The 27,761-nt window shown below is 46.1% G+C and overlaps 1 protein-coding gene across 5 annotated transcripts in view; it reads right to left on the bottom strand.

Annotated features, from left to right (window-relative positions):
* The window catches only part of SLC22A3 (solute carrier family 22 member 3), an 87,687-nt gene extending 61,254 nt beyond the window's left edge, over window positions 1-26,433 (bottom strand). The window contains exons 1-2 of one of the 5 annotated variants that reach the window (XM_032485297.1): window positions 8,884-8,923; window positions 6,507-6,691 (exon numbers count right to left, since the gene is read on the bottom strand). In XM_032485297.1, the coding sequence (XP_032341188.1) occupies window positions 6,507-6,691; window positions 8,884-8,908 (210 nt within the window). In that variant the 5' untranslated portion in view covers window positions 8,909-8,923. Of the gene's footprint in view, window positions 1-6,506; window positions 6,692-8,883; window positions 8,924-25,183 lie in introns of those variants that run through there. The other 4 variants (XR_004322099.1, XM_032485295.1, XM_032485296.1 and 1 more) reach the window with 4 other exon arrangements.
* Between the last annotated feature and the right edge of the window lie 1,328 nt (window positions 26,434-27,761).

Genomic DNA, 27,761 nt, shown 5'->3' with positions numbered 1-27,761 from the left:
AGCATTCTGGTCTAGTTTTTCATTCTCTTCAAACATTACTCTAGCAATTTCATACTGCTCTCAGAACCAGTTGTTCAGGGCAGAAGAAAAGTGCAGCTCTTGAGAACAAGTTATGTATCTTGGTCTTAAAACTATGTTTGTTTGGAAAAGGGAGGAAGGTTCTGGAGTAGAGCGTCACCTTGGCTGGGTGTATCTTTGTGTTGGCTCAGACCAGGCTAAACAACAGGAAAACAGCCGCTGCTAAGACTGCTCTTCTTATGTTGAAGTGACATGGCATATCTGAAGGGCGCTGGCGCTGGCTTGATGCACTGACGTGGGTCTGGCTGTGTGCGACCTCCCCCTTCACACCACATCAAAAAACTTCAGCGCTGGTCTGGTAAGTTTCTGGAGAGAGACACTGCCACCAGGGTTGCAGGTGACCATGTGGTCTTTCTGGCTATGCTGTTCTCCTGCCCACTTGTGAGAGAGGCAGGTACCAGACTTCCAAAGCCAGACACTCAGCAGACGACGTGCACCCACTGTCTGTCCCTTTGAGCGCACCTGGGAGGCAGAGATGCTCCAGCACTGTCACTGCAGTGCTTACAAGCGAAGCTGGAGACAAGACACACATTCATCGATTTTAATTACTTCATGCTTAAACCGGAGGTTGGCACCCATCCTAGAAAAGGCCTGAATGGCCTCCCCATTGCCAAGTCTTTTCTCTTTCTTGTGGTTTTTCCCAATCCACATCTGCTCCAAACTGGAAAGTGCAGCCGCCACTGACAAGCCCTGTGGTGCTGGGATGGGGAGAGTCCCAGGAAACGCCCCTGTCGAAGGCCAGCATCCTCTCACCAAACCTGGGTGACTTTGGGTAAGGTGGGCGAGAGTTCTCTGTGCCACCAGATGTTGAAGGCACGTCCAGGTCTTGTATTCTGCACCGCCTGGGAGCAGCCAAGAAGCTGAGCACGGTGAGAAGACTTGGATAGTCTACCCCTGGGTACGAGATGTGTTGTGGTGCGGTGAGAAGGGGTCAGGGCTGGGCTCCGGTTTGCTAGAAGCTCCCAGCTGAGCACCAGTGATGTAGGTCATGAAATAGGATACAAGGTGGAATGTGCTTAAATCCCACAAGAGAAACACAGAATGCTACGTACGCAAGCACAGAGCAGAGAGAGAGTTCCAGCAGGGGTGGGTGCCAGGGCCAGCTTTGGAGGAGGCAGTGTTGGAGCCCGGCCCTGAGGAACTGGTTGTATTTGGACACACAGAGAGGAGACGGAAGCAAAGAGAACAGGGGCACCAGAGAGATACGGGATTACGGGTCGGGCAGGACTGCAGTATGAAACAAGCTCACAGGAAAATCAGACTGTCTTAGTAGTCACTCGCATCTTAATAGCTCTAGACAGTTTCCAAAGCATTTTATTATCCACCATCTGATTTGATTTGTACAAAATAGCAACTTAAGTCTTCAGATTCTTATCATGTTTTCTTTTCACGAAGCTTCAGCTTAGGGAATAAACGTGAATGTGGTTTAAACACTGTAAAATGTGACAGTAAGACATGAGTACTTATAACTAATGATTGGACCATACCAGAGAGTATAGCATAACCAGGTCAAAGGTGCACACTGCTTTATCAACGCCGGCTCCCTTCTAAGCCAGTGTGATAAATAATGGACGGGCACTGCCAACACCTGGCTCCAAGGCTGCCTCCCCGTGGCTTTCTGGGATTAGTTTTTAAAAAGATAGAGACACGACAAGGCGACATTCACCTGAATGCCCAGAGATGTAGGACAACTGTGAAACATGGACCAGAAGGTCTCAGAGCCTCCCCATCTGGGGCATCACACCATGGAGCAGAGATGAGCAGTCCCTGCTGCAGGTTCTGACTCCCCGACCCACAGAATCTGCGAGTATGAAAAAGTGGTCGTTTTAAGTCATCAAGTTTTGGTGTGATCTCTTCGGCAATAGTAAGTGGAATTTCAGCTTGATCTGTAATGATTTATTTCTTTTAAAAAAATCTATAGTAAATACGACAAAATGCTAATATTTGTTCTTTTGGGGTGGTGAGTATGTGAATATTTGCTACATTTTTCTTTGAAGATTTAGTATTTTTTAATTAAAAAGTTTACATGAAATACAATTGTGTTTCTAATATAAGACACAAATTGTTGAAATTTCCAGTAAATTTCTAAGCACTAGTGTTAAAAAGAATAGAAAGCATTCTAAAAGACTCACAAGCATAGCTATTTGTAATTTACTTTGTTGGTTTAAGGATTCAAAGATGGAGATGAACATACGATAAAGTAGCCAAAGAGCATCACAAGCACATGACACTGGAATCTGATAATAGTTTTACACAGCAGTAAATTCTAATATTGTTTTGCATCATAAGCACTTCACGGATATTGTGTTTTTTACACATTGAAGGTTGGTGTCAACCCTATATCAAGCAAATCTATTGGCACCCTTTTTCCAACAGCATAATTTTTTTCTTTTCATTGAAGTATAGTTGATTTATAATGTTCTGTTACTTTCTGGTGTACCGCACAGTAATTCAGTCATACATATATATTCTTTTTCATTATAGGTTACTACAAGTTATTGAATATAGTTCCCTGTGCTGTACAGTAGGACCTTGTTTATCCATTCCATATATAGTGGTGTGTGTATGTTCATCCAAAACTCCTAATTTATCCTCTGCTCCTTTCCCCTTTGGTAACCATAGGTTTGTTTTCTATGTCTGTGAGTGTCTTTCTGTTTTGTAAAGAATTTCATTTGTGTTATGTTTTTAGATTCCACATATAAGTGATATCCTATATTTTTCTCTAATTTATTTTGCTTAGTATGATAAGTGAATCTAAGTTCATCCATGTTGCTGCAAATGGCATTACTTCATTCTTTTTTATGGCTGAGTAATTCCATTGTATATGTGTGTGTGTATATATGTATATATACCAAATCTTCTTTATCCAGTCAACTGTCAATGGTCATTTAGATCGCTTCCATGTCTTGGCTATTGTAAATAGTGCTGCTATGAACATTGGGGTGCATGTATCTTTTTGAATTAGAGTTTTCTCTGGATATGTATTCAGGAGTGGGATTGCTGGATCATATGGTAACTCTATTTTTAGTTTTTTGAGGAATCTCCATACTGTTTTCCACAGTGGCTGCACCAAGTTACATTCCCACCAACAGCGTAAGAGGGTTCCTTTTTTGCCACACCCTCTCCAGCACGTATTGTTTGTGGACTTTTTAATTATGGCCATTCTGACTGGTGTGAGGTGATACCTCATAGTAGTTTTGATTTGCATTTCTCTGATAATTAGCAATATTGAGCATCTTTTCATGTGCCTATTGGCCATCTGCATTTCTTCATTGAAGAAATGTCTGTTTAAGTCTTCTGCCCATTTTTTTGATTGGGTTATTTTTTGTTGTTGTTGTTACTGAGTTGTATGAGCTGTTTATATACTCTGGAAGTTAAGCCCTTGTCAGTTGCATTGTTTGCAAATATTTTCAAAACCAGACAAAGACACTATCAAAAACAGAAAATTATAGGCCAGTATCTTTGATAAATATAATGCAAAAATTCTCAATAAAATATTAGCAAAACAAATCCAACAACATATAAAAAAGATCATACACTACAATCAAGTCAAATTCATTCCAGAGTCATAAGGATGGTTCAACATACACAAATCAACCAATGTGATACACCACGTCAACAAAAGAAAGGACAAAAACCACATGATCATCTCAACAGCTATAGAAAAAGCATTTGATAAAATTCAACATCCATTCATGATAAAAACTCCTACCAAAGTGGGTATAGACAGAACATATCTCAAAATAATAAAAGCCGTATGTGACAAGCCCACAGCCAGCATAATACTCAATGGTAAAAAAGTTAAAAGTCTTCCCACTAAAATCTGGAACTAGACAAGGATGCCCTCTCTCACCACTTGTATTCAACGTAGTATTGGAAATCCTAGCCACAGCAATAAGACAAAAAGAAGAAATAAAGGGGATCCAAATTGGGAGGAAAGAGGTAAAACTGTCACCACATGCTGATAACATGATACTATGTATAGAAAACCCTAAAGACTCCACAAAAAGACTAATAGAACTGATGCAAATTCAGCAAGGTAGCAGGTTACAAGATTAACATACAGAAATCTGTTGCATTTCTTTACACTAACAATGAAATACCAGAAAAGGAAAGTCTAAAAAATTCCTTTTAAAATCTCATCCAAAGAAGAAAGTACTTGGGAATAAACCTGACCAAGGAGATGAAAGACTTATACATTGAGAACTATAAAACATTGATAAAGGAAATTAAAGATGATTTAAAGAAATGGAAAAATATCCCATGCTCTTGGATTGGAAGAATTAATATTGTTAAAATGCATACTACCCAAAGCAATCTACAGATTTAATGCAATTCCTATCAAATTACAGGACATTTTTCACAGAAATAGAACAAATAATCCTATGATTCCATAAAACTTATATGGAATCACAAAAGACCCAGAATTGCCAAAACAATACTGAAGAAAAAGAATGAAACTGGAAGTATAAACCGTCCAGACTTCAGACAATACTACAAAGCTACAGCATTAAAATAGCATGGTATTGGCACAAAAATGAACATATGGATCAGTAAAGCAGAATAGAGAGCCCAGAAATAAACCCACACTCCTACAGTTAATTAATCTTTGATAAAGTAGGCAAGAATATACAACAGAGAAAAGACAGTCTCTTCGGCAAGTGGTGTTGAGAAAAAAAGCATAATTTTTAAGTAAGGCATATACATTATCTTTTTAGACATAATACAATTGCACACTTAATAAACTACAGTGTAGTGTGAACATAACTTTTACATTCACTGGGAGACCCCCCAAAAATGTGACTTGCTTTATTGAAATATTTGCTTTATTGCAGTGGTCTGGAGCTGAACCCACACTATCTCTAAGGTATCTGTGTTCCATAATAGCTGGAGAATGTTAGCATGCTACAGCAGCATTATTTACATGAATTTTGGAAACGTTAATGGACTCTGACCTGATTGGGGGGGTTTAACAAGTAAGCGTGGGCATTCAGGGGTGATTTATCAATACACTCTGTCAGGCTTTGAGGACTGGGTGTTTACAGATGGCGTGTCACTGCAGAAGAACAAAGGCAAATGTAATCATCAAGGTGGAAATCTTCTAAGAGTGTCCACTTTCTAAGCAGGTATTTGGAAATCATGGCAATGGTGAAGATAATGAAATACATGATAGTTAACCTAAGTTCCTTCAACATTTTTATAAAATAGAACATTTCCTGCAGATCGTCTCCAGATTTTGGATCCAGGGTTCCTGGAAGTATGCAGGAACCAGCAGATGTGGGCACGCCCAGCTGTGCCCATCTGTTTAAATGTGCTTGGCTCCAGCAGACATTGGACAGAGTGGGCAGAAGTGAAACAGGAGATGGGTTTGTGCCTTGGGAAGCACAAAATGAGCAGAACAGTGAAATACGAACTGGTGACTGTGGCAGCAGGCTGAGTAAAGAGTATGAATCACCCTGGAGCAAAGGTGACACTCTGGTGTTCCACACAGGACCAGGATTGAGGGGGGAGTGACAGCAGCTTGTAACCTCCAGAGACCATGATAAGAGCTACTTCGGTAGAGTGGTGGGGACAACGGGACAGCACTGGGAATATGGGGCAAAAAGAGGAGAAGACCCTTTAAAGAAACGTGCTTACAAGGGGGACATATGGGTCCTCAGCGGGGGGGGGGTGATAGCAGGCGTCTACAGCGTTCTGTAGACAAGACACTTGGAGCGTATTTAAATATGGGTGGGCAAAAATGCTAGGGAAGGGGACAAGGGTGGGGTGGTGGGGGTGGTAATGGCCTGAGAAGTGGGCACCACCCCAGCATTGGGCGTGGGGGGAGGGTGTAGATAAACCTTCAGTGCAGCTGGGTGGTGGTGACTTCCATGGTGCTGTGTTATCTCGAGGAAGGGCTGGGACAGATACGGGTGCGTTTCTTGTTTTGATGGAAGAAAAAGACTTCTCCTCCTAGGTCTTCTAGTTGCGGGAAATGTCAAGCGAGGGGATTTGCTGAGAGTGAGGGGCCAGATGTGAGTGAGGAGGGCTGGTAGGCAGTCTGCAGAGAACAGAGACCGGGGAGAACCAGACTGAGAGGCGCTGAGGTCACTGGCAGGAAGGCCAGGCAGCACCAAGGGGCCTGTGGGCGGGGGAGCACGGAGCCCTGAGCTGCGGGGTGAGGGTCCCCAGGGAAGCCGGGGGCGGGGCGGGAGGGCAGCTGCACAACTGGACCTAGAATCTAAGCAGGACGGGATAGAAGAGTGAGGAAGGGTCCATAAAGGGGGCGCAGAGGCCTGCGGAGGGAGGGAAACCATCAGCCAGCTGGAAGCGCAGGAGGTGGGAGGCCACCGCGAGAGGCTGGGACCTGCGGCTGCAGAGGATTGGGTAGGCGCCTGCGCACCTCGCTCACCTGGCGCCCCGGTGCCCACGACCCACCTGGCCCGCACCTGGCCCGCACCGGCCACTCCATAGGTACCGCCTCCGGAAGTCAGGTCGGCACATTCCAGGTGATGGCGTGGCTTCCGGGGTGACTGGTGGGTGGAGGGTGGGGAAGGCTCCAGCAGCCGCCGGCCTGACGGGGGCAGGGGGGACTCCGTGCAGAACCGAGGAAGGTTCGAATTCATTTGAGTATCTGCACGTAGGGACATGAGATGAACGCCAGATTGGTATCTGAACTTCCTTCCAGTCTTGATTACTCTCCGAATAGAAGGTGCTGTGACAAATACGATGTTTTCCTAAGACCCATCTAGAGACACGTAGGGGCAACACTGCTGGGAAAGAAAACCCGGCGATAAGCAACAAGCCGCTGGGTTTCTGAGAAGAACCAAACCTCACGTGAACTTGACTCGAGAGTCAGGTTTGCCCTTCAGTGTGAGGCAAGCCAGTCATCATCGCATCACCGTAATGGAGAAGTCGTTAGCTAAAACAGACCTCCTTCTAGACCAGGTGGTTCTCACAGCGCGGTCCCGGGACTTCCAGCATCACCTGGGAACTTGGAAATGCCTGATCTCCGGCCTGACCCCAGACCCACGGACACGGAAGCTCTGGGGTGGGGCCCAGCAATCTGAGTTTTCAAAAGCCATCCTGGTAACCCTGAACTCTGAAAGCCACAGCTCTGGAGGCAGACGGGTAGGGACAGGACACTGGTTTGGGGTAAGATTGGCCTCAGAACAAAACCAACTCTCACACTGTCCTGTCTTGGACACATCACACAGATGCTCCCAGCTTCAATTCCTTCCTTTGGAAAATGGGAAAATAATAGCTACTTCCCTCACGAGGCTATTTTGAAGCTAATGGTAATACAGTCAAAGCACCTGGAACACATCTATTATGTTTTCATAGCTGAAAATAAATTTGGTAATCAAAATAGCTGCCAACAGTGCATAATCTCAGACAGGCAAATAAATTAATGGTTCATGAATCAAGTAAACGTATCTTGTCACATAGTAAAAAAAAAAAAATCACTAATATAAAATATAAACTGGATAAGGCAAAATATAATGTGGTCACTAACCAAGACATTTAAATGGATTCTAACTATTAAAAGCTGGATCAGGTTACATCTCTGTTCCTCCAAGTAGAGCAATCGCCTTTTTCATTATCCAGACGAAGGGAGGCGATTATAGGTCTCACCTATCCATTTCACCCAGCTTTGTTTTCTGATCCCACGCTGAGTGAAGACAAGTCCTCTCCTCATTTTATGACCGTTTCCAGGCTGGCTGCATTTGATTCCTGAGGCTTCATTCTCCCCTAAGCTATCTTCTCTGAATAGGCGCCCTCTTTCCTGAGAGACTTTTATTCACATGAGCAACCAGGTAACTATTTTGGGTAAGAGATCGCCAGTAGCATTCTTTCTCTAACTGTATGATTTCTCCGCCTCCATCCCTAGCGGGCCTTACTGAGAAGGATTTTGGTGCCTTTTCCTTTGCTGAAAACCCGATCTCATTCACATGCTTTAATCTGCAGGTTTGTCTTGTTTCTCAGCAATCCCATCAACTTGAACAAAATAACTGCAGTTCATTTGAACAATCTGCATGCATTCTCATCAGTTCTTAATGCAGCACAATCATAAGTTAGCTCGGCTTTACAGCGACCTTAGCTCTGTCTTGGGCAAAAAAATGTCTCAATGAGTTAAGAAAAAAGTGTAAGCAGCATTACCTGAAAGCTCTCTCCTTCAAGACCTCTGCAAAGCCATCCCTACTTTCAACCACCAATTTGCTGGGCAGAGATTTTAAGTAAATGATTGAAATCATGCAACATGCACACACTTACAGCCCAGTCTTTTGGTTCAACTCAATATTGTATCATAAACATTTCTACCTTATCATCTGTAAATATAGCTTTATCACCCCTGTTGTACTGTATCAAAGGGGCACATTGTGTTTATCTAACCATATCCCCCTCAGTTACACATCTACATTGTTAACAACTCTTTACTATCATACATCTTATGAATCATTTTTCCTACTTGTGGAGTGCTCAGGGTGACCAGCTGTCCCAGTTTGCCTGGGCTTCTCCCAGGTTGAGCACAGAAAGTCCTAAGTCACAGGGAGCCCCCTCAATGCCAGGCAAACCTGTCACTTTGTCCTCCTAACTAGGAAGATGATAGGATCTTTGAAGACAAAAGCAATGCCTGAAACTCTATATCTGAGAACACATAAAAGCATAATAAAAACTGTGGATTAAATAAAAGGCAATACCGGGAATGCGCTACCAGACTTGATTGAAATATTACTTATTAATTGTCATTAACTTCATATTAGACTTTTTGAGATGGAAACTGAGAGACATCTTCCATGTAAAATGTTCAGGAAAGGCCGCCACCTAGGCCCCAGTCAGTGGTCTGCATCTGACGACATGGCGTCCCCAGGTGACGCTGAAATCATCACCCACTGTCCTTCAGCAGAGCTGCCCCCGATGCCCGCAGGCAGACGGCGCTGGGGAAGTCTCAGGTCAGCGGCCATAAGAGGATAAAGAAATCTGCAACATCAGTACACGTAAGATGTAGTTAGTCTGTAAGGTATAAATCTACACTTAGACTGACTTTCAATGGTATGTTGTTGTATATTGAACTTTAATGGAATAAAGCCAAACAAGCATCCGGGAAAGAAGTTCCCAAGAAAATGTCTTGCGTACCGTCATTTGTGGAGCTGACAGTCCAACCTCTGAGTTTTAAAACATTTTTGTTAAGTTGGTTATTTTAATTAAAACACAATTCTAGATCTGGAAGGGACCCTGGGGAGTATTGATCCTGTATCTTTTCAAACATTATTCTAGAGGCAGAAAGAACTCTGTTTCCCCTCTTAAAAAACAAATCAGAATCTTAACACCAAAATAAAACTGGTAAAAGTAGAATTACTCTGCCGAAGGAGGCAGGCATTGCAATGCCTAGGGTCGCCAAAATAGTTTGAAATCCACTGACCTAGATCCTGTCAACATTTCTAGGTTATTGGCCAATTTGTTCAATAGGCCAGGAGCTGGGTGATTTCTATGGCATCTTACAAGACCAGTAAGTGTCTTTGGCAGAAAAATCCATTTCCTAATTTTTACCCCTTTGTTTCTTTTGAACCTCAAGGGCAGAAGGGTGAGTTAATTATAATGTGTTATAATTACCGGTTATACAAGACCCCTATCTTATTTTATTTACTTGTTCTCTTTTGTCCCTATTCCTATTCCCGTCCCAGCCCCACAAAGGAGCCATCCTGATGTGTCAAGGTCTATCTTTTGTTTGTATTCTTGCAGAATCGACATTGTTTTGTGTGCAAATATTTTTAATTTCATGTAAATCAGGTCTTGTACCCTGTACCTCATTCTGTTCCTTTCTTTTTCATTTGGCCCTATGCCTTATGGGCCACTCACGACGCTCTGTCAACATCTAATCCCGCATTTCCAACTGCTGCTTGGGGCGTACCCACCACATTTGACATTTCCTCTCTCCCAGACTGCCTCCAACTCCTGGCCACCCAAATAATGCTGTACGGAACATGCCTGCCTTCTGATAAACAGGTTTGAGATTCTCCTTTGGGATTTAATTATAGGCGTGGAATTGCTGTGTCATAGTGTATGTCTATGGACACTAATCTGTGTCAGTAGCTGCAGACTGTTCTGGAGAATAGCCCCACACGCCGTCCGCAGGGCACCTGCAATCTGCCAACACCTGGTATCACCAGGCTTTTTAGTTTCTAACAAACCTGACACGTGTGAAGTGCTGTCTTGCTTGCATTTGCGTTTCTCTGATGATGAGTGGATCTGTGTCGCTTCCTGTGCTTATCGGTCTTTTGGGCTTCCTTTCATGAAAACCTCATATATCCCTTGTCAATTCTTCTGCAAGACTTGCTATCTTTTCCTTGTTGATTTACAGAAGTCCCTTTCATATTCTAGAGAAATCAGTTAATGTCTTGTTAGTTCGGCCAGCAAACATCTTTTCCAATTCTCCCATTCTGAAGCTCCAGACTTGGGGCAAGTTACTTAATCTCTCTGCCCTTTACTTTCCTTCCCTACAAAATCGGGATAACAGCCTGTGCCTCACAGCTTGGGTGAGGATTAAATGCACTATTTACTATGTCTTACTGTTGTCTGGCAATTAAAGAAGAATATTAGTTTTTAAGCAGGAAAGGTATGTCAACACCTATAATATAGTATATTACAGTGTGGCTTTTCATCCCTACTGGGCATTAAGCTGCTCTAACAGATTACATTTTAGTGTCCATCCAATATCAAGAGAACTGGGTTGCTTAAGATGTAGAGCAGCTTAGCCCAAACCTACCTCAACCCCGATCTGAATCTCAGTATTCATGACTCCTGCCCTGCCATCACTGCCCTGTATTCATCATACAGAGTCAGGGGGCAGAGTGGAGCCTTTTGGTCTTTACTCTGAGGCCAGATTCTCACAACACGACAAGCCAACTGTGACGTGATCTGGCCATTGCTAACTGCCCCCAAATAAGAAGTAAATTGGTCTCATTGACCCAACTAGACTATAGGCGTGAACCACGCTGGCACTTTTGTAACCACAGTATCTTAGGGAAACTGTTGCCGTCAGATTCACTGAAGGATTTCTGGTGCTTGTGAATAAAACATGCCATGGAGAGAGTGTTATGTTAGAATGATATTTTAGTTCTTTTCAAAAAATCCCTTACTCAAAAGGGGCAGAAGAGAAAGCAGTGGGCAGAGTTGTGTGCCTGCTCTGGACGACCGTGGACAGAGACCCTGTCCAGATCCGCATGGGCCCAAGTGAGGTGGGGATTAAAGAAACGGAGGCTGGGAAACTGCCAAAGCGCATGGCTCCGACTATCTATCGTGGGTCTTAGTCTTTGTTACTGAGCCCAGCCACACCAGCTCCAGAGAGCGGATCCCTGCCATGTCCCTTCGGGCTGGCATCCTGGCACCCTGCCCAACGAGAGCTTCCCCCGGGCTGAAGGGTCTGCCCCTGATTCCCAGACCCAAGCTGCTCTCTGGGTGGACTTCCTCCAGACCTGCAGGCAACAACTGCAGTACCGCCAGCCACTGAGCGCTCACGCGGGGCAGACCACACGACAAGCGCTTTGCACGCATTATGTGCGTGAGCCTCCCGTCAACTCCACACAACAGCTGCTACTCCCCTTAATGAGAACCTGAGCCCGGAGAAGCTCAGACTAAGAAGTCTGCCCATGTTCACACAGCCAGTAAGACTACGTTCTTAGCCACTTACTCGTCTTAGAGATAAGTGCACCAAGCCAGTTCAAATCTAAAATTTGGTCATTTCTTTCTTCCTTTTTTTTCTTTTTTTTAAATTGAAGTACAGTCAGTTTACAATGTTGTGTTAGCTTCTGGGGTACAGCACAGTGATTCAGTGATACATATATGTATTCCATTTCATATTCTTTTTCATTATAAGCCATTACAAGGTACTGAATATAGTTCCCTGTGCTGTACAGTAGGACCTTGTTGTTTATCTATCCTATATACAGTAGTGTGTATCTGCAAATCTCAAGCTCCCAGTTTATCCCTCCACATCCCCTTCCCCCCTTGGTAACCATAGATTTGTTTTCTATGTCTGTGAGTCTCTTTCTGTTTTGTAAATAAGTTTATTTGTGTCCTTTTTTAAGATCCCACATACAAGTGATAGCATATGGTATTTTTCTTTCTCTGTCTGACTTAACTTCACTTAGTATGACAATCTCCAGGTCCATCCATGTTGCTGCAAATGGCATTATTTTATCCTCTGTTATAGCTGAGTAATATTCCATTGTATACATGTACCACATCTTCTTTATCCATTCATCTATTGATGGACATTTTGGTTGCTTCCATGACTTGGTTAAAATTTGATCATTTCTTCACAGCATTTTGCCACAATAAATGGTCACTGTCTCACTTTCTACATAGCAGATAAGTATAAAGGTAATTTTATTTCGTTTTGTGATGTCTTTGGTTTGATTTCAAATCAAAGTTCGTCTGTGTGCCCTATATATGTACATACTGGATAGGGGACCATAGCAAACCGACAGGGATGCTGACTGGCGGGCAAAAGGGGGCTCCAGTAAAGGTGTTAGTACCATCATTACTAAGTCGCTGAGACACAGAGAGATCAAGAAGTTCTGTGGGAAAATTTGCTGGAACAATTTCCTTTACACTCCAGAAACTCTGAAATTCCTTTCTTATTTGATTTTTAACAAACTGAGGCCAAATTAATTTTTATTTGTTTCCATTTAATTTTCTCCTCTACCCTGGGTGTTTAATATTTTAAATTATCTGTGTGGCTTTCCTATGGGAGTGCTTGCTTTGAAACCCTCATTTGAGAACAACGAAAGGGCACCCATTTCTCAATAAATGTCTCCAAAACATTGGTCTTAATTATCCACGTCTTCTCCACGATCCTTTAATTCCCATAAATGTGCTACAATCACTCTTCAGAATGAGCTCCTGGGCCTGGTCCCTTCTGTTTATGTCTGGGAGGCATCAGCTTACAGCATCCCTCCCCGGGGCCGAGAAACACACATGCTGCCTTTCATCTTGTGCTGTCGGCGGCACTGCGCTTCCAGCTGGCAGAGCCGGCTGAAATCAGAGCCACCCTGTGCGTACGAGGGACATAAGCAACGGCTGGAAAAGGCATCTGAGACGCAAGACGCTGTTGGGCAGAGGATGAAGAGAGCGTGGACGCCGTGCCCCTGGGGGATGCCTTTACTGCACACCTGGGGGGCAGGCCCAACGGCTTCATGCAAGCTCCATCTCTAGGAGGGCATGGTACCCTCCGCCTCCGGAGGGTGCAGGCTCCAGCCCCACAAACTCACAATACTAACAGCAAAAGCCTTCAAAGCCATCGGAAGTCACTGATACCCGCTGTCTCACAGGTCTCCTTGTCTTAAGAATCAGGACAATGTTGTCCTACCCTCTCCTCTGGGTGGCAGGGCTCATTGAGGCTCCAGCTCCATCTAATTCTTCTAAAGGCCTTTCTTGGGTCTCCCTGGACACCGCTGTGTTGATGGCATTTCACAGAAAACCACCATTTTACCAAATCTGCCTCTGTGTTACACAAGCAGTAATAGAATAAACTTGTTACTTCATGGAAAATAAAACTGCATTCCATACTAGGATATGCTAAGTTAAGTCTTATGTGTGAAACTCCTATTTCTGCATTATGAAACCAGGAAAAACTAAACAATTATATCCCAGCAACAGCTAAAATAGCTGACACCAACCCGAGAAGAGGAACGTCTCGCCTCATTTGGGGAAGGGGAGCAAGATGGCTGGTCTGCTGTTCCCTGCACAGAAATAGGAAACACCCTCCAGGGGGCGTGTGTCTTACTTCTCACATTATTTGAAACCTCCAAATTTCATCTCTCAACTCTTTTCTAAGAAACAAAAAAAAAGCACAATCTCCCACACTTATTTTTAGGTTTTATTACAAATAAATACAAGGAAAGTTAACAACAAAACCCATCAAAGAAAGGCTAGATTCCTCCTAAACAGACACAATCTTGTTGGAGTAACTTTCAAATACTTTACTTACATGTTTTAACACTTAAAGAAATGTTAAGTTTAACGTTAAAGTGTTAATAAGCAGATCATTGAGGCCAAGGACAGGACAGGCTTGTGAAGCTCTGCTTTGTTTTTCCATTCGACAGTCTCAAATTTCTAGTCCCAGAGATGGCCGCTAAAATGGAAAGCCAGAAGCAGGAGGGGTATAGCTCAGTGGTAGAGCGTGTGCCTAGCATGCATGAGGTCCGGGGTTCAATCCCCAGCACCTCCATTAAAAATAAATAAAAAAGCAAATAAATAATAAATAAACCGAATTACCTCCCTTCCCAGAAGCCAGAGCCTCACCTGTCACATGGTCACCTCCCTGCTCTTGTCTATAATTATCCTGCAGGGAGCCTCCTGCCTCTAAGCACTGGTCTGACAGCAGAAAAACCACCTTCGACGGTGAAGTCCAAGCTTGCTCTCACCCCGCCTCCCTCGGTGGTTTCCATCGTGCGGACGCCCAATGGCGCAGCCCCCTCCTCGATTTCCCCACAGGCTCTAGGCCTAAAGCAGGTGTCAAAGGAGGCAGGATGGGCACCCGTCTGTCCCCCAACACTGTCCTCTGTGGACATGGCTCAGGGCACAGCGTGTCTCCCAGGAAGAAGGTGTCCTAGGGAGAGGTCCATCCTGCTGTCCAGAAACTAACACCTCCAGCTTTTAAGTTAGATTCATCCCAAGCCATCTTCCCACCCTTGTATGAACAGGGCAACCCCGAGTTCAAAGTCAGGGGCCTGAAAATGATCTCGGCTGCAGAATGACAGAGGCAGAGGAACCTTGAAAACCAACTAACAATTGGCTGCTCCACTCAGGTCAGGAAACGGCGGCCCGTGGATGCGGCGCGCGTGGCCCGCCGCCCCCTCCCCCCGCCCCACCCCGCCCCCTCCCTCACAGTAACGGAACCAGGGCCCCCAAGTCTTGAATCAGCTCCTTTTCCACTGCAACGTCTGCCTCACCGATTAATTAATCAGAGACTAGGATCCATGCTACTAGAAAGTTTTGTTTTTTTGGAAAATATTCAACCACGGTCACCACACTCATTTTCTGACTTTCATTTTTAATTTCCCTGAACATAGTTTTTAAAGTTAAGTTCTGAATCAGTCTTCCCCTTTGAGGGATGTGCTTAGCGGAGCCCATACTAGGCATACAGTCTAAGTGCAGGAATTGTTTTTTTAATCGCATTTATTTATTTACGTTCTGAGAAGCCCCTCCACTGCACCCCGCGCTGTTTTTCTCTGGTGCGACACGCGCACCAGCTCCAGAGTTACCCTGTCTTATTACAAGCACAGAAACGTGAGAGCACAGCGCTCTTTAAAAGCCGTGTCCCCGCGTCTCATCCAGACAAAGAGGCGCTGACCATCACTTTCCACGCTCGTGTTACCGTCATTCTAGAAAGCTGCACCAAGTGCTTTAAGGAACGTGGCTTCTTCTCACAGACTAGAAATAAACATCCTTTCTTGGTGATGGTTTAAGAAAGAAAAACAAGGAGGAAGAATTAGAGAGGATTAATTTTGTTTTGAAAGGTAGGCAGCGTTCTCCCCACCCACCTACCCACCGCCTTGGAGGGCTCAGCACCGCGTCCCTGAGCTGTTGTGAGTCAGGCCCCCAAGCCCCCCTGCTGACCTGCCCTGCTGCTCCTGGGGCCCAGCTCGCCTGACGACACAGACGTGCCCCCAAAGCACCAGGACAGCTGAGAAAATCCTCTTCTGCACAATAGACGTCAGCACATAAAAATGACGGCCCCATAGAGACAGCTGTCCTATCCCCTCCTATCCCTTTCGTGTTCCAGGTCGCATCTCCCAATCAGGATTCTGAGGACAACAGAGCACCCCTGTGCAGACAGGGGTTGGGGGTGTGGCTGTCATTCCCCTGCTCCAGAGGCCCAGGGACACCTTCTGCAGAGCCGTGGCCCCCTGATGATTTGTCAGACCCCGTGGGTGCAAGGAGGGGAAGACAAAAGCCCTCACTGGTCAAGTCATTAAGCAGCTCTGTGTGATGGCTTCAGTAAAACAGGTAACTAGGAACAAAACTAGTGAAATCTGTGGAAGAGCTTCATACTGCAATCCACCAAACATTGCTGAGAGCAACTGAATACTGCCTGAGAGAACGCTGCAATAGATCTTGCTCAAATCACATCAAACACATCATGTTTGATACAGCAGAATTGTTAAAATGTCCATTTTCTCTAAATTAACACATAGAATTAATGAAAAAAAAAAAAAGGAGCAGCACTTTTGGGGAAAAGAGCTTATTTTAATCTATGAAGGGCAGTTTCAGGGTTGGCCTAGCCAAAATAATAAAAGAGGTCAAATCTGCCATTCAGCCCCTTTCTCGCTCATTGGTTAATTTAATCATTGCATTTATTCAATGCCATGTGATTTCATCACAAATATTTACTAATCGGTCTCCACCCTCAAGAAGCCTGCAGTCTGACAGGGGGCGGAGCAATCAGCACGCAGAGGGGGTCACCAGCACACAGCGCGGGGTTCGGCAGAGGAAACAGACCAGACACCCCCAGGGCAGTGGTGAAGGGGGGTTGTGGAAGTATTTCTGGAATAGGTAACTCTTAGCTGCATCTCTGGGTAAAAAATGAGACAGCCTCATGAAAAGAATAAGGTATTTGGAGAGAAGGAAGCCGCACACTCAGAGCCCAGGGAGGACGCCAGGCCTGCCCTGGAGGGGCTGGGGCAAGGCTGCCTGCCCAGGAGAGGGGCCTGCAGGGCTGCGGGTTCCCCCAGGCAAGGTCATGGCGGCCTTGCCTACAGACCAAGGGGAGGGTGTCTCGAAGGAACCAGCTTTCCTACCATCTTATCGGGTACCTGCAGCCTATGGGAAATACACTAAATTGAGTATTTGTCAGGGTAGGCTCACAGTCAGAACTCTAACAAAAAAATCCCCAATTCTTGGTGATTTAACAGAAAAAAGGTTTATTTTTCATTAGTTTCACATTCCCATGCAGACAAGTTGGAGGGGAGGGAGATGGAGGCTCCCCCCCTGGGGCTTGCAGGGGTCTCCTTCCAGCTGAGGAAGGACTCTACTATCTTTTGGGGTTTCAGGATTCTCTGAGGGTAGGTGAGGGAAGAAAGGAAGAGGGAGGGCTTGCGAGGAGGAAGGTTATTCTAGCTCCGAGTGTGTCACTGCTCCCAACATCGCTGACCTGAACTCTGTCCCGGGACCCTACGAGCTGCAAGGGAGGCTGGGAAATATAACCGAGCAGTGTGTCCCAGAGGAAAAGCACAGGCTATTCTCTGTCTTAAGGAAATTAGTGCCCAAGAGATGCTGATTTCGTTTGTATATTTAAGGTAAGTTTATTAGTGACTTACTATGCTAGACCAGAGGCCAGCAAGCTACAGCTCCAGGGTAAAATCTGGCCCTTTCTTATTCCCTTTCTCCCTCCCCCAACCCCTCTATCCAGCTCAAGACTCTACACATGAACAGGAGCTATTTTTATTTGAGCATCACTTATGGCCAGGCACAATGACAGGTACTCTATGCACATGTCATAACAATCACTAAGGTAGGTGTTATTACACCCATTCTAGAGCTGAGGAAACTGAGGCTCATGCAGGTTCTGTGACTTGCCCTTAGAACTGAAATACAGAGGAGCTGAGATCTCTCTGACTCCAAAGGACAGGTATGTTCTTCCCACTGCACTAAACTGCCTCATGCCAAGAATCTTTAACCTACACATGAAAAAGCACAAACATGCATGTCATCTCTGTTGGGTATCCCATGTGGCTGCACCCCTGCCTTTGTCCAAAGCTCCACTCCAAGGTTTGCCAAGATTCCCAGGGAGTGTGGTTCAGCTGTGGGCACCTCACTTCAATCAGGTATAGGGTCTTACTGTCAGTTGCCCATCTCTGGAGAGCCCCAAGCTTCCTGCAAAATAGCAGCATTTCATCAGGTAAAGTCTGGGACTCCTGCCTTTAGTAAGGGGGTGGTGCTTCCACCCCAAGGTCTGCAGAGTGAGTCTGGGGGAAATGGCACTTTCTTCAACCACACGTAGGCCGTTTCACGCATGATGACCTCGTCACACTCTTGTACGGAGCACCTGCATGGGCCCCAAGTGCTTGTGAACCACAAAGATTCCTGAACCCCACCTTGATCTTTTGGTTCCACGTCTCTGTGGGTGAGTCACAGGAATACATATCAGAGGGCCCCTGATAAATGGCTAGAAATAAATGAGGGTGAGAGAACACGGGAACGGAACATCCTTTTCCTCATATATTCCTCCTGGGCTCCTCCTGTCCTCTGAGGCTGAGGTCAAGGTCAGTGCACATTCTGCCCTGAGTCACCCCCAGTGAATCAGAAGACTTTCCTTCACCACACTCGTCACCACTCGCATCATATTACTGTCTCGGGGCAAGTCTCCCTGCCAGGCCTTGAGCTCATGGGAGAAAGAATCTTACCCACCTTTGTATTACCAGCCTAGCCCAGTGCCTACCATATAATACATGCTAAATAAATTCCAACTGAACTGAGGTTGATAATCCAATACATCAGCATCCAAAAAGGAGCAGGAGATGCCCTTTGATGTTCTCACTCTTTTGGTTCTGGGGTTCGTACACACATCATTACCGCATGGGTCTGCTTGGCCACCCTGCTGCCGACACCAAGCAGCAGACACCTAGTGGGGTCTCTGTTCACTCATTAGGGTCCTGCTTTCATTCCTTTAAGAAAACTGTTAAACTATTAATACACTTTTGTCATCAGCATAAAGAACTAATCATTTGGGGGGACTCTTGCTAAAAAATAAAATTCAGCACAAAATACAATCTTGGTGAAATTGTCAGGGTTTCAGAGAAGGGAAGATCTCACACCTCTAATAAAAACAAACAGCAATGACAGATTCAGCTGCTGTAGATGCATCAGGAAGCCTGGAAGTGAGGAAGTGATTCCAGATCAGTAGTGTCTGAGCTCAAAGAGAAGCAAGTGCAAATCCTCTCTGGAGGCAGCCAGGTTTCCCGCAGAGAAGCTCAACCAGCCGGGGGCTCACAACCAACAATAACAAACAAATGCCAAATGCACAGTAAACAGCAAGTGAGAGGTTCCGACACCCAGGGCTTCAGGTAGAGTAATTCACAGTTACAAGCTACGGAGCGATCATGCGTAGAACGTTGAAAGGAACTGAAAAATGGAAACACAAAGGTGACAAGGAATAAGAGACTACCAATAAATGACCAGGGATATCTGAATGACAACAAATACACTTTGACAAGTGAAAAAGTTAACTGCAAAAATAAAAACTCCACTGAATGGATTAAAGAGTAAATTTGATACTGCTGAACAGAAACGTTGTGATCTGGAAGATAGATCTGAAGAAATATCTAGATGATCATAAAGATACTGAAACGGGAACTATGTCAGAGAGGTCAAGAGTCTTGACGGCTAGAAAAGGAAGGTCCAACTTATGTCCAATTAGAATCTCAGAAGGAAAGAACAGAGATTAGAAAAGATAACATTGAAGAGATAATGGCTGAGAATTTTCCAGAACTTACCAAAAAACCAAAATTCACAGTTGAAGGAGACACAATTGGCTCATTTAACAGCTATTTACTGTGTGCCTACTGTATGCCAGACACCTTTTAGAGGCAACATATGCCAAGCCAGACAAATAAAAGAAATACCCTTCTAGACACAACCCAAGAGAAAAGGACAATTGGACTGACCACAGACTTTTCAAAAGCACAACTAACATCTTCAAAGGGCTAAGGAAAAGTAATTGGCAACACACAGCTATTTACCTAGCAAGACTGTCTTCCAAGAATAATGGTGAAATAGAGACATTTCCATGTAAACAGAATCTGAGAATATTTACCACCTAGAGGTATGTGCTAAAGATCTACATCAAAAGGAAGGGGGAAAATGAGATGGTGTAAGGAGTGATGTGTAGACAAAGTGTAGTGTGAACCCCAGCATACATGCTTGACACAAAACCCACAAATTAACAATAAAAGAGCGGACTTAGAATATTGGCTACTGATGCTTGTAATACAGGAGGAGGAGTGACTGAATGAAAGTGTTTAAGGTCCTAAATTGTTTAGGAGAAGGTTGCAGTATTGAATTTAGGCTCTGCTAAGTAAACAGGAAAATTTCAAGAGTAAACCACTAAAAAAGTTGAAATAAAGAGTCAAAATTCCAAACTAATAAAAGAAGAAACAAATAGAATAAAAAAAAAAACAAATTAAAGAATCATTTTGAAAGGGAGGAGAAAGGAGGGGAAAAAGCATAGAAAGGACACGACAAAGAAAAAAATCCATTATGACAAGCCCGAAATACCCGTGACCACGATAACTGGCGCACAGACTAAGGAGAGCAGTTAAAAGCAAAAGCAAAAGCAAGTTACATGCACTTTATAAGAGACACATCTAAACTACTAGAACATGGTAAGTTTGATAGTAAAGGCTAATAAAGGACATAGCAGGCAAATACTAACTAAAAGGAAGTTGGAGTAAACTATATTAATATTATACAAAATAGACCTCAAGACAAGAGACATCATGGGTTTTAGATAGGGTCTCTGTACTATAATAAAAGGTTCAATTCAGTATGTGAATTTTTTTTAATTCAAAATTTTTATATACATTCATCTAATAAAATTGCTTCATGTGTATAATTTAAAATCTTCTGGGAATATAGGGAGAAACTGACATACCAACATAATGGCAAATTTCAATATTCTTTATTCTTGATAGACAAAGCAGATGGAAAGTTAATTAAAATATAGACTATTTTAACAGCACAATCGACAAGTTTCAAATATTAGATATGTATAAAATCCCCCATCTAATAGCTAACGACTGCATATTCTTCTCAAGAATGTATGGGATGTTTATAAAAATTGGCCTCCTAGAAGGCCAAAAAGAAAGTTTCAATAAAATTCAAAGAATCAGGGGTTGAGGTATAGCTCAGTGGTAGCGTGCAGGCTTACTGTGAGTGAGGTCCTGGGTTCAATCCCCAGTACTTCCATAAAAAATTTAAAAATAAAATTTAAAAAAGCAATCTTGTTTAAAAAAAAATTCAGAGAATCAATATCATACAGATCACATTCTCCCCAAAGCTAAATTAGAAGTCAACAATTAAAAGATAAAAAATATCAACACATGTTTAAAATTTAAAGTACCTAAATAAATCATGGGTCAAAGAGGAAATAATAATGGAAATTAAAAATACTGAGAATGAAACAATAATTAAAACCTGTATTTCAAAACTTGTTGGGAGCAGTCAAAAAAAGTACATAGAAGGAAATCTCTAGCTGTAAACATTTATACTAGAAAAGAAGAAAAGCAGGAAATAATTGAGCCAAGCACCTAATTTAAATTGAGAAAAAAAGCATACCAAAAGTAAATGCAAAAAACTAGAACAAATAATAGAGAGGAGAAACTAATGAAATAAAAAGGGGACAATGCCATCACTTGTTCTTTGAAGTAATAATAAAACAGATGCTCTCCCAGTGAGGTTGATGCAGCAAAAAACAGGGAAGGTACAAATAATACTAGAAATAGAAACAATCTAAAAATAAGATCTTTCTAAAGTGCCTGAGCAAATCAGAGATTCAGCCCAGACTAAAACTTGGGTCTGACTAAACTCCTCTCTACAGTATTCACAACTGTATGTTTCCAGGCTTAACAAATAGTGAGGACCGGCTGCTGGGGGCGGGGATGTCTGGGGTTGGCCTCTTGTTGTTGGATGGATGTGCAGAAAGCAAAGCTGAGATGCAGGAAGCGCTGGGACAGCCCCAGGAATCAAAGCAGCCTCCTCTTCCCTCAAATGGACTTTCCTTTTCCGTGTGTGGGAGAAAAATGATTCAGAAAGGAAAAACAAGGGCCATCGGGTCTATTTGTCATAATGCTCTGAAGCCTGGTTTCTAGTGGGGGAGCAGCTCTCTATTTTTTTCCTCCATCCACGGCACCCGAGCAAGCATTTAAAAATCCTCACGTCAACTTCAAAGACTCACTCCCTGGGCAATGAATCAAAATACCTGGGTGGTGGGGGCTCTGACTTCTGCACCCTACATCACACTTCCTTCTGCCCCACGTCTTACGACCAGACAGGGCTGAATTGAGCTGCTAGAGAAGTCTGCACTGAGGTCGTTAAACATAGGTGAGAAATCCCCGCCTTGCCTTGAGCAAGAGAAACAAGTTGGGGAGCTGGAATGAAATGTCCCTGCACTTGGCACTGACTTCTGTCTTAACTCCTGGGAACTGTTTTGCTTTGTAAAATGCAAAGAGGGTGGCTGAGGTTTAAGTGTGCATTTTGCCACGTTCACACCAAGAGTACAGAGAGCCATTCCCATGATTTGAAAGCACAGCCTCCCCATCTCCAGCTGACTGTGTTTCCAACACCATGAAATGAAACAAAGGGACACATTGGCCAGAGGACCAGATAGTAACTAAGTAAACAAGAAGGTTCAACAAGATTTCTTGCAGGTTCTAAAGTGTCAGTGATCTGGGTTCCATGTCGCCTGGACTTGTTTCCAGGACTCAAAGCACTGCCTGGGGAAAGGGGACTAATTTACAATCAAGACCCCTGGATCCAATCGAGACTCCAGACTCAGCTACATAAAATGTCTGGGGCTCTGGCAGGTCCTTTCACATCTTCTGCCTCAGGTTCCTTATCTATAAAGCCAGGACAATGATCTCGCCCCCGGCAATGGTGCAAGGATTAAATATAACAGTCATATGGAGCCATTCTGGAATCTGGTCAGCCTTTCCACCTTCTAAACTCTCCCAACTCACCCACTTTCCATGATTAAAATGTTAGATTTAAAGTCTGTGAAAACACACTGGGTACACGGTGTGAGCCAGAGCTAGAACTGCAGTTCCTTTCATCACTCCGACAGAGTATGAAAGAACAAAAACTAATATTGGATCATATGCAAAACCAAAGACAGCAGTATATTAGCTGAGCAGAACTCTGAGATGGGGAGAATGTTCTGGATGGCTGAACTTCCTGAGTAGATGGGGTGGGGGATTGGTTTCCTCTTAAGAATCAAAACATTAAAAACAACAAACCAGAAGACACAAACCATTTAGGATAAAAAAAAAAAAAAAACCTCTCCAATATACTTCAAAAACCTTAAGGGGGGATTCCGAATATGATTCTTCTTTTCCTTGAAAATTTTTATCATTGTTCTGAGCACACTGAGAACAGCCATCCAGCGATGACACTCATGGTGTTTGTAGGACTGTAAAGGGTTTAATCCAATCCCTAATAATACAGATGAGAAAGCTAAGCCCAGAGAGGTAAAGCAATCCAGATGAGTCACACAGCTAGCTGGAGACAGGGCCAGAACCAGGTCTCCAGACCTTTCAGCTTCCACACTGCCTTTTAGATCCTCACAAGACGAACTGCCCATCCTTGAAATAAATCCAGAATGCTCAAAACAACCCGGGAACCCCAGAATGCTTCTAGGGTATCTCTCTGGGCACTAACTTAGAGGTTTTTATGTCTCCCTTCTCTGATATTCATCATGTTTGCTCATGGAAACGCTGCTCGAATGTGTGTGCATTTTGCTTTTAAGGCTCATTTTATGCATTTGAGATTTAAATGTCTTCAAAAATCAGGTGTCTGCTCTCCAAGCAGCATCTTCTGGTTTGCCTGGGAAGTAAGCACTACACAGCCATGCTAAATGGAACAGAATCAGCCACCTAATGGATGTGACTCCAAGGAATTACCAATGATAACACCCTCTCCTACCCGAGCCCACAGCCTATCCATTCAGCAGTGAAATCCCTAACTGCAAGACCACCACAGTTTTTAAAGCAGTCCCCATCATAAACCATGTTTAGGCAGAAACTAATATTGGATTATATGCATATGCGCGCGCGCGCACACACACACACACACACACACACACGGCTTGGCTGGGCTGCCATGGGGTTAGGGTATGTAGCATAGGACCATACACAGTGTGCTAACACACCTACACACAGCATCATAATACATGCATAACCTCAAAGATCTGCACTCCTAAACCCAGAGAGATGAGGGCACCAGACCACAGAACACCATTCACTGTGGCAGAAGAGGCACCCCATTATTCGAGTAGGTGTTTAAAAAATTCTTTATGACAATAAATAAAATGAAAAAATTTCTTTCATAATTTGTCTGAATACACTTAATCATTTGTTAGAAATTAAATTGATCTAAGATTATAGACAAAGTTCAATAAAACTGCTCATCCCTTCCACCCAAGCTCAATGGATCAAACACCATGGTTAGAATTCACCAAGATGAAGTGCAAACTGCCTTCCCAGGCAGGTGCAGAAACAGTCCTGCCGCCAAGGGTGAGGGCCACCTAACCATCAGTGCACGGCCTGCTGTTACATACCCAAGGAACCGTGGGGGCTGTTCCCACTGGCCCCCAGCAGCCACCCCGGGTAAATGAGGTATCCACTTTGTACGCATTGTAGCCTCTCCTACTATGTGCCTGTCACTCATTAGCAGGAAAAAATAAATAAATAAAACTCTTACTCAAAACTTAAGCTTTCCCAACTTCTCTCAAATGTTGCTCTTTGCCCCAAAGCAGTTTTAACAAAATCATTTTTCCCGGGGAAAGCCTCGACCTTTGTCCTTTTGTGGTTCAGATAGTCATTTGAGCAACTAGAGAAAGTTGGCGCTGCCTTCAAACATTGGTTTCTCCTTTCCTTTGCCCCCTGGAGACCAAGCCAGCGCGGACCTGCTCAGCGTCGCTCGCCCCAGACAGCGCAGTTCTCTCCCCGCATCTACCCATCATTTCCAATTATTGAGCAAACACATCTCAGATATAACGCACATCGTACTGGATGCTTCGATTCCTGAGATGTGGTCCAAGCATCTTAGAACTTGGGCTTCTAGGAGAGTTTGCGTTCACGCCTGGAACCAAAGCACCAACGCAGGTTAACTCACTAGCAGAGGAAACAGAGAAAAGGCATTGCCTGGGCCGTTACGACGCAGCGCTTCCAAGTGCGGGACGCACCTGACCGGTCCCCGAAGGTAACCGACAGGTCCCAGCCTCCACGGACCTTCCGGGCGGCCGGCTTCACCGACTTCCCGCGTCGGCGCGGGGCTCCGAGCCCCGTCCTCTCCCTGCCGGCTGTGCCCGGCGGGGCGGGCGCGGCGGGCGCAGACCCCGGGCCCTTACCTCGCTGACGATGGTCGAGTGCGCCTGGGCGTAGCGCCAGCCGCCCCGGCACGGCACGAGGGGCGCCGAGCGGTTGGGGAAGGCGGCGAGCGGGTCGGCGCAGCTGAGCGCGCCCGTGGCGGCGGCGCTGGCGTTGGCCGCCTCCAGGAGGTAGCGCTGGCAGCGGCCGTCGCCGCGGCGCTCGGGGGGCGCGGGGCCGCGGCGGGAGGGCGCCGTGCGGTTCCACTCCTCCTCCGGGCTCCAGCCGCAGCGCTCGGCCAGCGCGGCGGCGCTCGGCCCGCGGCACCAGTAGTGGTCGGGCCGGCTGCCCAGGAAGACCACGCCGACGAAGAGGAAGGCGAAGGTGACGCCCGTCAGGCACAGCAGCAGGAACACGCGCCGCTGGAAGCGCCCGAACTCGCCGGCCTGCTGCAGCGCCTCGTCGAAGGAGGGCATGGTGCGCGCCGCCCGCCCGCCCGCCTGCCCGCTCGCGGGCCCGACTCCCCGAGCGCGTCCTGCCGCCCGCCGCCCGGGCCTCCGAGTGACCCGCGGGCCGGCCGGCCGCCTCCTCTCCCCCCGCCGCCTCCCCCGCTCCCCCCGCCTCACGCCCCTGGGCGCCGCGCCAGCCGCGGCCGCTCCTCCGGCTCCGAGGTCCCCGCCCGCCGCCCCCGCCTCGGTCCAGGGGGCGCCCGCGGCGACCCGGGCCGCGCTCCCCAGGGGCACCGCCTCGGGGTCGGGGTGGGCCCCCGGCGGGCCCCGGGGCGGCGCGGCCTGGCCGAGCGCTGCCGCGCGCCGGGGACCCGGCCCGGGACTGCGAGTGACGCGCACTGCCTCTGGCCTGGCGCGGAGCTCCATTCGGTCCCTGCCAGCAGCCTGTCCTGCGGTCGGTCCCGGGTTGGGCTCCAAAGAAAAAAGTTCCAGGGCCACCCAACGACTCCGAGGCTCCTCGGACTTGGGCTCTGGGCGGTCCCGCGCGCAGCCCGGGGGACTGACGACGCGCGCTACGGGTCCCGCTCTTGTGACCCGGGGTCCCCCACCGGTCCTCATCTCCTCGGTGCGCGAAGGCCGCACACCCCTGGGCCCGGGCAACCAGTTCCTAGAACAGTGAACTGATTGCAGAGCTAGAACCACACGGGATCAGATTTCGACTACATCTCAGAGATCGTCCAACTTTTTCAAAAGGGCAACTGGGCAACCCACAGAGGTTAAGCGTCTTATTCGGAGTCCTGAAGTTCGAAGTGAGAAGGGACTTAAGTCCGTTACACCTTTCCTTCCCCAGGGCCTTCCCACCTGCTCTTGGCCCGAAATCGCCCGGAAAGGGTGATTATCGGTTGGTTTGAATCATTTTTAACTTCCTCATTCGCTCCCGAAGATCTGCGGAGCTGTGTTGGATCTGGCGTCCTGGCCTCTGCTCCGCGTCCCGGCCGCTGTGTCGGTGTCCGCGCTCAGATGCCTTCCTCGGGGCTGGGCTACCAGCCATTTCTAGGCTGCAGCCTTCTGCGGTGCCGACCACCCCGCACTGCTGACAGCGCCCTCCCTGCCCTGGCCTAGCCTTCCCCCTTGAGACGCATTTTCTGAGAATTTCTCCAGCTCTTCTCCCCAGATCACCCACCCTTAGCCTGCTTTTCTCAGAGGCCAGAGAGCCTGGTAGAGCACAGAGCACAGAGCAAGGTCTGTCTCTGTTCACGGGGCTTCATCCCTTCTCCAGCTTGTGACCTCGGGCACCTTAATCAGCCAGCCCAGTCTTCCCATCTGTCAAACCAGGCTGATACCCTCCTGGGGTCGCTGTGAGGACTGAATGATTTAATATGCAGTAAGTGCCAGACCAGTACCTGACGCGTAATATGCCTTTTCACGTGTTAGCTCTCATTACTGTTCTTATTTGTTGCTGAGCTAGTGCTACCCACCAGCCATGATGCCCCAAGGATTCTGGATCCTGGGTAGGACAAAACAATAAAACATCTGGTAGCTGGTGGGCACATGCAGGGGCTCATGGAATGACAGGTGGTCGTTATTGCTCTCTCATTCCTTGTTCTCGGCTACTGAAGCACATCTTCCACCTAGTTAGCAGTGACTTCTGCGTGTACCTGTCTCACACTCCAGGGTGCCGTCCATATTTTTACTGCCCCCTGGACCCCTGACTCAATCTGTCCTCCCACGCAGCTCCTCCTCCGGCCCTCCCTCTTGGTGTAACCACGGCCCCGCCCCAGGCTCAGAATCTCAGTATCATCTCAGCATCCCTCACTCCCCAGCTCTTTACTCAGCCATCGGCTCAGCTCCTTCCCTCCTTGCCATGCAAACTCCTCCCCCAAGACACATGTACACATACACTGGCAATCCTCCCTTTTCATGAAATTGGGAGTTCTGTCTGTTTTGTTCATTTCTGTATTGCCACCACCTAGAGCAGAGCCTGATTCAGAGTAGGTGCACAGTAAATATTTGTGGAACAAATGGATGCTTCCCGACACCGTCGCCCATCCCCCTCCAACATACAGGTGTGGCCTCCTGTCCTCCTCCATCTTTGTTGGCCACAGTGGCCAGTGTCCTGTGGGCCAGCCTGCTTTCCTCACTGTCATCCCACATGCAGCTCAGAGATGCT

The sequence above is a fragment of the Camelus ferus genome, chromosome 8, assembly GCF_009834535.1.
Source record: "Camelus ferus isolate YT-003-E chromosome 8, BCGSAC_Cfer_1.0, whole genome shotgun sequence".
NCBI lineage: Eukaryota > Metazoa > Chordata > Mammalia > Artiodactyla > Camelidae > Camelus > Camelus ferus.
This window is presented reverse-complemented; position numbering and strand designations above follow the sequence as displayed.